Raw genomic sequence first — 12295 nt, 5'->3', positions numbered from 1 at the left:
GGATATACTGCTTGTGTTTAGAGAGCGTTGACGGCCATAGACTTAGGAAACTAGCATGGCTGGTAGGGCTTTGAAAAGATCGTGGTTAAGAGATCAAAGAACCAAGAGATGAGATTAAAAAAACAAACAAAAAAAACCACCCAAAACAACCCCAATGAGTACAGAAGAAAGGACAGTTTAGGACTTGGGGAAAGGAATCAGGAAAGAAAGACAAAAGGAGGGAATCAGAGAAGAGAAAAGTGAGAAGCAAGAAAACAGAGGGAGGTCACACCAGTGAAGTAATACCTGGACAGCTCCTAGACTGAAACCCTCTCCTAAAGCTCCCTCTGCCATGTCATCCAGAGAGAGCTTGGTAGCTGGAGTTAACTCCCTTCAAAATCTGAAAGAAAAAAAAAAAAAGATTCATTTTCCTTTTAAAGCCTCAAAGTGTCCACGTCCTCAAAGAATGGAACTAATTTAACACAACTGCCTTCGTCATCAGCGGGTTTTTGTTGCCAGCAGTGCTGGGGAAGGCAGGAGATAAGGAGGAGCACATGCCCCCTGTTCTGACTCCAGGGCGGTGAAGCAGCTGCTCTCCCCTTGTTCCATTGGTTGGGGGTTGCAAGATGACATGCAGCCCAGGGAACCTCCTGCCATATAAATAGGGCTGATCGAGCTTTATTATTTTAGCATCACGACAGCAGGTTTCTGCTAAGTCTGGAGTTACTCATCACATCTGCATGCCTGTAACCTATAGGTAATATAACCGGCCAGGCTCTACTTCACAAGGAGTCTGCATGTCTAACTGCTAGACATGCTCAGCTTTGTGGATACACGGATTTTGTTGCTGCTTGCAGTAACTTCAAACCTAGCAACATGCCAATGTAAGTTTATGCATTTTTTTTAATGCACTATTTTACTCCAGGGCTGGAGCATCTAATAATTTTAAAGATACGATTTCCCAGAGGGAACTGAGCAGATCTTAAAATACTTGAATATGCTAAGTAGGAGAGGGAGTGAGAGTTGTTTGTTTTATGATCTTTGTTTCTGGGACCAGCTAATTTTTTTTTTTGAGGTGGGGGGGAGGTTAGTTAGTAGAGATAACAATCTTCTGAGAAGTTTTTATTCTCTCCAGTCCGAAACTGAACATGTAGAAAAGTCAAGTTGTCAGTGCTGCACTTTTAAATAGCCAATCTATATCTAAAAAAATCAAAAAGCAGCAAACATAACTAAAATTTAAAAAAGTTTAAAAAGTTAAAATATAGTTTAGGAAGCATCCCGACTAAATCGCTTCTATCAGTGCAGAAAATAATAGTTTTCTGCAACTTTGTAAAATCTGTAACTTCAGGGCGTTGTACGTTTTTTGTCTTTTGTGTTACTTATGAGGTGCCCTCTAGTGGATAAAAGCTGCCATACACGTAACCGCTTAAATGGCACATAGAATCCTCGAACAAAATATACTGTTTTTACTTTGTTTTACTAAATCAGAACATTATAATGATCAGGAAAGCAAATGACTGCATAATACTACTCAACTAAAATACTGTCAAAAAAGGAAATGTATAGAACAATGCTAAAAGGGAAATTAGATTTGGTACCTCTTATTTCTTTCTCCAAATAAATAATGGTGCATTCTTTTAGTGTTATTTCACTTATAATAAGAGTCTTCCGTCTGCCACTTCCTATTTTGAATAAGAAAGAAATGGTAGCACATTCTCTAACAACAATAATTTTTTGACAGAAGTTTGTGCTTTTTTTGTGCTGGCGGGTCAGGGGTGTTCAATTAGAATCAGCCCCCTATATCTAGGTTTCTATGAATCCTATGTTCAGCTACCTAGAGCTTTGCCTAATTTTCCCTCCCGCCTAGCCCTACCCCAAGTGACATTTCTGACTGAGAGGCATTTCCCTTTTGTTCCCTTCAGAATCAAGTTCAAGTGCACTTTTAGCTAGTCAGTAGGTGTCACTGTTACAACATGACTGGAACTCTACATTAGTGCTGTGGAATAATAACAGCACTCTGATGCATACTTTTACAATAGATTTTTCCCCATTAAATCACATTACTAAGATGTACACTGGCCATTTCTAGATGAAAAGGTGAAATATAGGCCTAATTATAGACTCTAGAAAAAAAATAGTGGGGCTATTCTTTGAATTGATATATACTAAAAAAAGAGAAGATGAAGAAGGATAAAAATGAGGACTGAGAGGTTTTACAGTATTGCAATCAATAGGGAAAATAGATTAGCTGGGCCTACCTGTGCACATCTGTTATTGAATTCTGTGTACTTAAGTATATGGCTGCTTCTGTGTGATTCATACATAGGGCAATTTCCATGGCCAGTCGTATAGATTAAATGAAATTGAACTTTTAGGACATTGCCTTCCCTCTGTTCAAGTAGACATAGCATGCTTTTTTTAAATTTCAAGAATATGCATGCAGTTTTAGTCAAAGAAATACCTAAAGACAGTGCTGGTGCATGTCCACAGATATTTTTTCTGAGGCCATTCTAAAAGGGAAAGCATCTACACACTTTCCTATGAAAATTGCTTGAAAGTCCACAGGTAATATGTCCCCTTGCAACAGTGCGGACAGTATGGAAATTGCCCTCATCAGAACTTACACAAATCTTAAAGTTAAAGAGAATGCTTTTAGACCTAACTGTATCTTTAACGATCGTGGATTATAGTGTAGACATTAAGGTAGCCCACAGAATGAAGATCCACTTGGCTTTGCTATGTAATGGACTATAGAATTAAGAGAGAAATTAAATTATTGTGTTGGAATTGTTGGGTGGTTGGTGTAGGCTCTTATAACACATCCGTTTTAGTATCCATAACTGGAATACTTTCTGTTAGGGTCAGAGTGGCTATTCAGTAATTAAAAAGCAACTTGATGTGCAAAGAATTTTTACTCCCTCTGCTGGCCCAGAAATATAATAGCAAGTTTTCTATAAAGACTCGTACCTACAGAGGACATTTTTATATATTTATATGTCAAAAGTGCCTAAAAATATAGGAAGAAAAAAGGAAGGCCTAATCTGAGGTTTCATAATTCATCCCTTCTATCATAATATTGCTTCACCTCTTGCATCTGGTAACGGCATATTGCCAAAGAAATAATATAGCAGGTGAATTTTATATGTATATTTTTTTTTTTAATTAGACATAGATACGTGATATTAATCAGCTACAGAGTCTGTTTTCTTAGTGAAAGCAAAAATAATTAATGTACATGCACTGTAAAATCAGTGACATTAAACAAAAATAATTTCCTGAAATTTTTATTCACAAAGTAGCAGGTTAATTTTGAAAGTTCATTGATATTGATTTATTTACAAACTGCAGCCACTGGCTTAAATTTCAAGTGCGCTACAGCTTTTGTAGTCTGTATGACACAGAAACTTTGATAAACAAATTTATACACAGATTCTAGTGATTTAACAGCATCTAGGAAAAGACAGGCCGTGACTCATTCTGAAATGTGCTTGTTATAAACCCTTTTCAAGGGAGTAAAGCAAATACTGGGACAACTCTCTAATCTCTTTGCTTATCTTGGTCACTGGCACAATTCCTTTTTGATGAATTCATAATTTGTAACTCCAGGAAGGCCCGTACACTCCTTGTGCAAAACAAAAAGCACATAGCTGGCAGAGATTAATATGCAACATGTACTGTTGCATGAATTTATGCACTGCTATCTTGAAAAACTAGACTTTTATAGAAGTTTTTCTTGGTATCCTAGTCAAAACTACTTGCAAAAAAAAAAGAGTTAGCACCAGTATTTATTTTTATGGCGAGCCAAGTAGGCCTCTGCCTGTTAATGGGAAAGATGTAACTATTTGACAAAGCACTAGAAAGCAATTTGTTCCAACCCAATTTTATAATCTGAAAGAATATCACAAATTTGTTTACCCTACTCTACTTACAGTGCATATGTTTTTAAAAGAATGAACTGTGATCCTGTGTTTACTCTTCCTTGTCAATGTGCAAAGACCTTAAACACTGCTTTCAATGTAAAGATCTATAATTATTGTGGGCCCCAGTGTTACTATCACCTTAATTAATTAATTTTACTTTTCTTCCTTTTCCATCCTCTTCTGCAGTTGAAAATGAGGTCAGTATAATTATTTTTCATCTTTTCCACAAATCTCAGCCTCCTGGGAAGCGTTATATTCCTGTAACTCAAATATTTACCCATTTCAGTTTATCCCAGAGATGGCCATTTGAAGGCCCTGACTTTCAAGGGGGCAATAGGGAATGCCTACCAGAGCACCCTCCCCGAGGTCCAGAATGGGCTGGCCTTTCACAGGACTGCCTTATAAAAGGAAAATTATATCAGAGCAAAATGTGAATATCAGAATTTTGGCTAATTATAGCAAGATGAAGGTGGTCATACAACGTTTGAAAGCCAAGGAGAGCTATTTTGGTCTACTGTAGTTCCAAGAGCTTAAGAATGGACTGAGGTGTGATGCATCCCTTTAACGTTTTGCTGTAAATCCAATAAGACTAGAAACATATATGCTTTAGTAATATGTTGTTTGGAGAAGCTGGTGTACATGTTAAGAATTTTAAATTCAGAATACTGACATTTGAAGTCTAACTTGATTTTACGAGAGGGCTTGGAAAATGATATGGTAGATACATCTATTTCTGCTTGTTATTTTTTTCTGTTACAAATTTATATGAAAATTCTAAATACGGCTGCTGGAAATAATACCTTGTTCTATTGTTTTGTTATCTTTTTTAGGTTCAGAGGGTAAGCATGTTTTCCCTATTTTAATTCATTACTGCTGTATGATAGGAATAGATTATTTAATTTGCTATAAAATGTTGTGACGATTCAGGAGCAAAAACAGGCAAAATGTAAAACTGCCAAAGAACAAATATGTTTGTGAGAATTCACAAAACATCCTAATTTAAAGAGATTACTTGTTAATTATGAGGGGGTGCTAAAACGTTCTCAGCTCGATCAAGAAGGGAATGACTTAGATATGGTTCAATCAATGATCTGAAACAATGTCAATACATAGAATTTTGTTTATGCAAATTGGCCCTTAACGAAACAAGATAACACTATTTCAGCTACAGTGGCAAAATAACGCTTGAAATTTAGGAAGGTTGTTGGTTGGGCTGAGAACTTTTCAGCACTCCCTCGTACTAAATCCATAAACATTTGTACATTTTGAAGGAATTTAGAAAAGCTTTTTTGATTCCATTTGTATGCACCCTCTAAGAATATGGTGACTCTGTAATAATTGACGTCTTTTACAATAAATCCCTTTATAATAAATTATCATCTTACTAGACGTCTTATTTCCAAAAGTAGCTCTTCACCATTATCTGCTCCATACCCCACATAACTTCTGCCATAAGAAATTGTGTTTATAATAAATATATTTGATTTACCTTTTGTAAATCTATTGTCTTTATATTTGCATGCCTTGAGAATCTATTTTAACAGCAGTAGGTAGGATCTGTTTTTGTCATGCCTGCAACTGCTTCAACTTTATCTGCTTTCCCATAGGGTCCAAGAGGAGACAGAGGCCCAAGTGGGGAGAGGGTAAGGAACTCGATTCCCATTCTGTTATTGCTATTTGACTGAATTCATAATTTTTGAAAAGAATCGCCCAAACCTCTCTTTTATAATAAGCTCAGTGATTAAAAATAGAGTAGATTCAGAAAGCAGAATTACGGTTGATTGTTAGGTAGTCAATCATAATCAGTAACATTAGAATAATAAGTTCACATTTATAATAAGGAGAAAAGACTGATTAGAATTGTGCAGGGAGTCTGTATCCTTTTTGGAACTGTATACACATTTTAATCTAGATAAATACAAGAGGCTGCTGAAAAGTTCTCAGCCCAACCAACAAAGTTGGGACAGTCTCCATCAAGGGCTATACACACAGTCTGGTGATTTTCTACTTTTTACATTCCGTTGGAAAATACAAAATGAGAAAAGTGGAAAATTGCTGGACTAAGTGCATAGCCCTCGATGAAGACTGTCCCAACTTTGTTGGTTGGGCTGAGAACTTTTCTGCAGCCCCTCTATGGATATTGAATGCACTCAGTAATGCACATTTTGCATTCCTATTTCTATGTGGGGTATATGTTAATTGCAAACAATGTTTCCAGGTGTTTATCTTTATTGGTGCCCACAGCTCACTCCTAAAATAGTAACAGAGGTTTTTATCCTGGCCTATGGCATTTCTTTAAATTTCTTTTTTTTTAATAATAATCAAAATTCCTAATTTTCAAACCTGGGGTATTCAAAGTGTAATACGATGCGGATGATTTATGGCCTCCGCTTTTATAATGTAGCAATGTTTCTCAAGCTCTTCATGATTAAAGTAGAGAATGCCAGGTACCTTTCTAAAGCACCATGACCTTCATTGGTTCATATTAGCTGTCTTATCTAACTACATTATCCACCCCGATTTATGGATACTTTATCTTCAATGCTTATTAGGGGATCAGGTTTGCATACACTTTAAAATGAAGATTAAGTTACTCAGATGCAATAGAAAAGAAATTAGGGGAAAAAATAACTATGGAGACAGTTTTTTTAATCCAAAATACTGTGGCATGTTACAGAGTAACTGGCACAATTCCTTCTGATCAGTCTCTATCTTTGGATATTTGTTCACATGGATTTAGTGTAATTGAACATGACCTTAAATACTAAGAAAAGCCTTGGTTGTAGTAGAAACTAACACTGGGTTTTACTAAACCACGGAAGAGCTTCTAACCGCAGGCCAGCGAGGTAAATGCTCCGACGATCGTAGGAATAGAATGAGTGTCACAGCATTTACCTCACTGGCCTACGGCCTACTTTAGTAAAAGTAGCCCTCAAGAGGTGTTTAGCAAGCCTCTTTAACATTAAAGCAAACCTTTACAAATCCTAAGTATGCCATTTTTCATGGGTTAATAAAGGAACCATCATGCTTTATTAACTTTTCACATTTTAATTGCAGGGTCTACCAGGCCCACCAGGCAGAGATGGTGAAGATGGTCCACCCGGCCCACCCGGTCCTCCTGGTCTTGGCGGAGTAAGTGGATAAAACTTTTATGACTCAAACTGAAACAAAGTTCCTCAGTAAGAAATCACAGACATAAAGTAACAAAAGAAAAAAATTGCAAACATATGTAATCCTTTTAAAATTGCATAAAATTATTGTCAGTATGTGAAATGGTAATCTTAAGTACTGGGTCATTTTTAACAGCTCTTCCTTCAAAGAAACTAGAATTCACACTATTTTAGGTATTCTGCTTATTTTTATTGAATCAACAGTTAGGCAAACCTTTTCAGATTCCAGCTATTAAAGTGACATGAACATCTTTGTACACGTGTCAAGGTTATTTGCTGTCCCACAGTTAGCCAAGTGCTCAATGAAATTGCCATTAGAAGCTCTGTATAATAAGGAAACTACTTTTGTGCTTATTGAGAAGGATAAATGGACCCTGTTAGTAACATAGTAACATAGTAGATGACAGCAGCTAAAGACCCAAATGGTCCATCCAGTCTGCCCAACCCTACCCACTCTTTTAATTACTGATTTAATTTAAATGTTCCTTCTTCTTAGCTATTGCGGGGCCAGAACCTAAAGCTCTGCCCGGCTCTGTGCTTAGGTTCCATCTACTCAAGTCTCCATCAAATCTCACTCCAGCCCATCTAAACCACCCCAGCCATTGAAGTCCTGCCCAGCCCATCCTCAACCAAATGATTGTTGATCTGCTAATGCCAGTCTCTATATCTGGTGGTGCTGAAGTTCCCCTTTGCTATAGGTTCCAAGATTGGCTCTTGCATGACTTCTGAGAACTCAGCAAATCAGAGTCTGAGGTGGTACAGTTGCACTTGCTACCAGTTCCATAGTTTGAACGTGGATTATTTCCAATCAGAACATCTCAATCAGGGATCCAATAGACTCCTTAAAACAGAATAGATAAATAGACTAAAGCCATTGTTGTCAACCCAATCCTTGGCACACACCCAACCAGTTGAGTTTTTATCTGCAACGATTATGCATTGGATATCATGAAACTGGACTAACTAGGTATGAGGGGCTGCTGAAAAGTCCTCAGCCCATCCAACAAAGTCAGGGAAGTCTCCATCAAGGGCTATAACTTACCGGTAGTCCAGTGATTTTCCACATTCTTTGTTCCAAATTTTTCCAAGAGAATGAAAAAAGGTGGAGTAGGTGTATAGCTCTTGATGGAGACTGCTCCAACTTTGTTGGTTGGGCTGAGAATTTTCAGTGGCCCTCTTGTATACCCTGGGCTGGGTTAAGAAATGCTAGACTAGAGGACTGATTTATTGAAGATGTATGTTAGGTTTATCAATAAAGACCCCATTATTTTTTTTTTCAATGTGGAAAACACTGCCACAAACCTTTAATGAATCACTGCCAAGTGCTTTACACTAGATAAGCATTCAAGACTCCTATTTCCGGATATAAAAGCCACTTTAGAAAGTGCTGCCATCCTTGTTTGCTGAAAAGTTCTACAGCTTTCTAACACAGTGTGAATAATTTTATCGGTCGCTGGAGTGTGTATAGCAACTGTTCGTGCTAAAGTAGGTGCTTATAAAATTACCCTATATAGACATACATGGAAGCAGGTGTTAGGGAAACATAGCCCCTGCTTTTCTGTAATATCTACATAGATGGTCCAGGAGTAGACAATAAGGGGAGCATGGAGGAATCAGCATTTGGATACATATCGTATAGAATACATACAGAAGTGATGATTCTTTATAGCACATCCACAAAGTTACTCCTGCCTTGAAACAGGTGCAAGTTTGTTCAGGAGCTTCGGAGAAGACAGTTTTATAAAAATGCATAGGGGCATATGAGGCCTGTAGAAATTAGGGGCAATATATGCAAATATGTGCATTCCCTGCCTAGGCAATGTTATATAAAATTACCCTTTAGGCTTTAATCAAGATGCATATTCGTTAAGGAACATCCTGAAAATCAGTCTGGGTTGCAGCCCTCGAGAACCGAGGCTCCCTCCTTCTGGTCTAGATAGTGTTGGCATCGTATTCAAGTCAGAAAGTTTGAAGCCTTGTTTTCAAACCTTCGGTCCATCGTGTTCTATGAAAGGAAATGTGGCGTTTCTTTTGAAATTCAGGCACAGGAAAAGGTCCATTGTGCATCGAGACATTATTTGAAGAATTTAATTAGGCCTCACTAGCAATACCTTTGATATAAAACCACAAAAGTCTAAAAGTGATTAAAAAAAAGAGAAATGGACAGTTAAGGCTTTAAGTCTTAGGAATATCAGCCTCAATTCATCTGACTCTTTCATGTCCCTTAAAAGCTCTGGGAAAGCTACCGTGATTGTTTGTTTACATTGCTGGATATTTGCTGAAGATTTGTGATGGTTTAATAACATAATACCACAGTAACTATATACAGGAAGTGACCTAAATACCCACAAGCCTGCCCAGTGAAGATTGTACTAACTTTGACTAGATATTACATAGTATTTCAAGCATGCTGAAAAACTGATACAGGCAGTCCCCAAGTTACAGACACCCAACTGAAGTATGACTCATACTTAAGAACGCAGTCACAACTTCATTTGATTTACCCGAGCAGTATTTGCAGTGGCATCAACCCCTACACTTCTCCTGCAGCAGATTCAGGAATTTATCTGCTGTCATGTTTCTATGAATCTATGATGCATGGCCACATTAAGAACAGTGTGAGGGCATGTACCTTAGAGGGAACACTGGGGGACAGTTGGCCCCTTTTGTCAGCTTAAAATCTTCAAGTTCTGAGTTACATACAAACCCAATTTAAGAATAGCTTTAAAAACATAAGTTATTCGTAACCCGGGGACTGCCTGTACATTGATGATGATATCTAGACCACTCCTAGCCTTGTCATCTTGCTTGTTAGAAGACCATAATCTAACTAATATCCATGGCCTCTTCTTTGTGATATTACTAAGCTTTGTCATAGTCCCACACAGCTTCTAAGAATACTGATGCTGTAGTGAAACAATCTTTATCCTTGCCATCTTGAAGCCCATTGATATTACTGTTTACTACTGCTCCCTAGCCTTATTGAAAGCACAATGGTTGTCTCATATCTTCTTGGAAGCACAATTCAGTCATACCACAGCTGGTTGGGGTTGTAACCACCATTTTGTGCAGGTTGGCCCAAATTTCTGTTGACATCCTATTGGTAAAGAATTACTGGGATAGTCTGCATGGAATGGCAATTTTTTTTTTTGACGGAAGCAGTATGTAAATCTAAATATAAAATGTGTTCTTTGTTGCTTGATTTTATTTTATCTAATTAAAAAAAAAACATACCAGAAATTCGGGTATGTTTATCTTCCCTACCCCAAGAGAATGTCGTTATAAAACATTCTTTGACAGGACTTTAGAATATCAGGAGGGGAAAGTGAATTCTTGGAAAAGCCCGTTGATTGCTCAGGCTCATTCATACCCTATGTTTAGGAAATTATTAAAAACTCATTTAGGATCTTTTCCAGATAAGCCCCGCCACTAATGGAAAAAGTGGACGCGCCGAAAGTTAAGCCCCACCACCTTTTGCCAGCGCACGCAACCTTAACCAGTGAAGTTCTCAGCACAACGGCCCCACAATGCGGCGCGATATGTATAAAGTAAAGTGGGGGGGGTTCCCCCCCACACACCCCCGTCGGAGCACCCAAAAAAGATTATAAAAAAGAGCATATGAAACTTAACATTATAAAAAAATAGGATAAACTGTTGACCATTTTTTTAAGGGCTCCGACGGGGGGAGGGCATGGGGGGGACCCCCCCCCACTTTACTTTCTACACATCGCGCCTCTTTTTTATAATTTTTTTTGGGCGGCAGGGGTTAACTTTTTGGCAGGGCTTATCTGGAAAAGTTCCCTCATTTATTTGATAAACAAGAATGTTGATTTTTTTTTTTTTTTTTAATTATAAGTTTACAAAGATATTTTTTATTAGGCTGTGCTTGTAACCTTTTCCTCTAATTAGGTTGATGTAACTGAGGTATTTATAGCTGTGTGTCTGAAACTGTATTTTAACCATGATATATTAATTTGCTCATTAGCAGTGAGTATGTGATTGTATTTATTAATTGAAATGTTTTTTTAATTTCACTGTTGTGAACCGCCTAGAACTACTGGCAGGACGGTATATAAGAAATACATTATTATTATTATTATATAACTGTTTCCCAGCTCCTAAAAGGCTGGCCAAGCCTGTGTTGCTTAGCATAACTGTAGCCTGAGCTCGACAAGTACAGCAGTTATTTAAGACACAGCTTTGCCATTCTGAAGGAGTATAGAGCATAACATGTATCTGTAAGCTGTAATAATTGTGATATCAACTAATGTTAATTGAGTTATTTCTTCTCTTTTTTAGAACTTTGCAGCTCAGTATGATCCCTCCAAATCCGCAATGTCTGAACCCGGAGCCATGGTAGGCAAATGCTCTCATTTCTGAAACCAACTGGAGTCTATAAACGGCACCTAAATCAGCCAGTGCCTATAAAAATGGTGCTGGCCCCTGTGTCAGTCACGTTTAGGCGCCATTTACAGAATCGCGCCTAGCGGCACCTATGTAAAATCTTAGGCACTGGAAATGTAGACGAGGGTTTCAAAAACCTACATTTCAAGTGCCTACGTTTTTGAAGAATCATGCCTAGCGGCGCCTAAATCACGCTCCACCCTTAGAAACGCCCACTTAGGCGTCAGTCACCGCTAAGCGCCATGTGATAGGCACCTATCTTTTCTAGAATCAGATAAGTACCTATCACCCAATTTATCCCCTCCTTTAGAAAGCCACGCTAGTGTTTTTAGCACCAGAATTCTTATCACTGCGGCCGGCGCTAAAAATGCTAGCGTGGCTTTATAAAGGAGGGGGTAAATTAATTTTACCTAATTTTTGAGGCTATTAAGGGTATTTTGACAATTAAGTTAGGCGGCTAACTTTAGACGCTTTTAATAGAATCTGGGACCTTGTGTATGTCAGAATTCATAGTTATGCATTCTCCTTTTTCTCATGCACTCAAAATGTATTTGCAAACTGTTTCAGAACAAAAAAGTGCTCACTGTATGAAATGTTGACTGTGAGCTTCTTAGGTTTTATAAATTGTAAATTAAGATGTTTATTTTTTAGCTAATTAAGGATTCTTTAAGGGCTCCTTTTACAAAGGTGAGCTAGCGTTTTTAGCGCACCGGATTAGCGCGTGCTACCTGAAAAACTACCACCTGCTCAAGAGGAGGCGGTAGCGGCTAGCATGCGCAGCATTTTAGCGCGCACTATTCCGTGCATTAAGGCCCTAATGCA

At 37.9% G+C, this 12295-nt stretch overlaps 1 protein-coding gene across 1 annotated transcript in view; it reads left to right on the top strand.

The window, feature by feature from the left end:
- Positions 1–656: 656 nt before the first annotated feature.
- The window catches only part of COL1A2 (collagen type I alpha 2 chain), an 87345-nt gene continuing 75706 nt past the window's right edge, over positions 657–12295 (top strand). Inside the window, 6 exon segments of the mRNA XM_033932880.1 lie at positions 657–863; positions 4086–4096; positions 4730–4738; positions 5507–5542; positions 6957–7031; positions 11369–11425. Coding sequence (XP_033788771.1) covers positions 794–863; positions 4086–4096; positions 4730–4738; positions 5507–5542; positions 6957–7031; positions 11369–11425 — 258 coding nt within the window. The 5' untranslated portion in view covers positions 657–793.

Source organism: Geotrypetes seraphini, chromosome 2, assembly GCF_902459505.1.
Source record: "Geotrypetes seraphini chromosome 2, aGeoSer1.1, whole genome shotgun sequence".
NCBI classification, from domain to species: Eukaryota; Metazoa; Chordata; class Amphibia; order Gymnophiona; family Dermophiidae; genus Geotrypetes; species Geotrypetes seraphini.
Note: the sequence above shows the minus strand (reverse complement) of the source record. Positions and strands in the feature narration are given on the sequence as shown.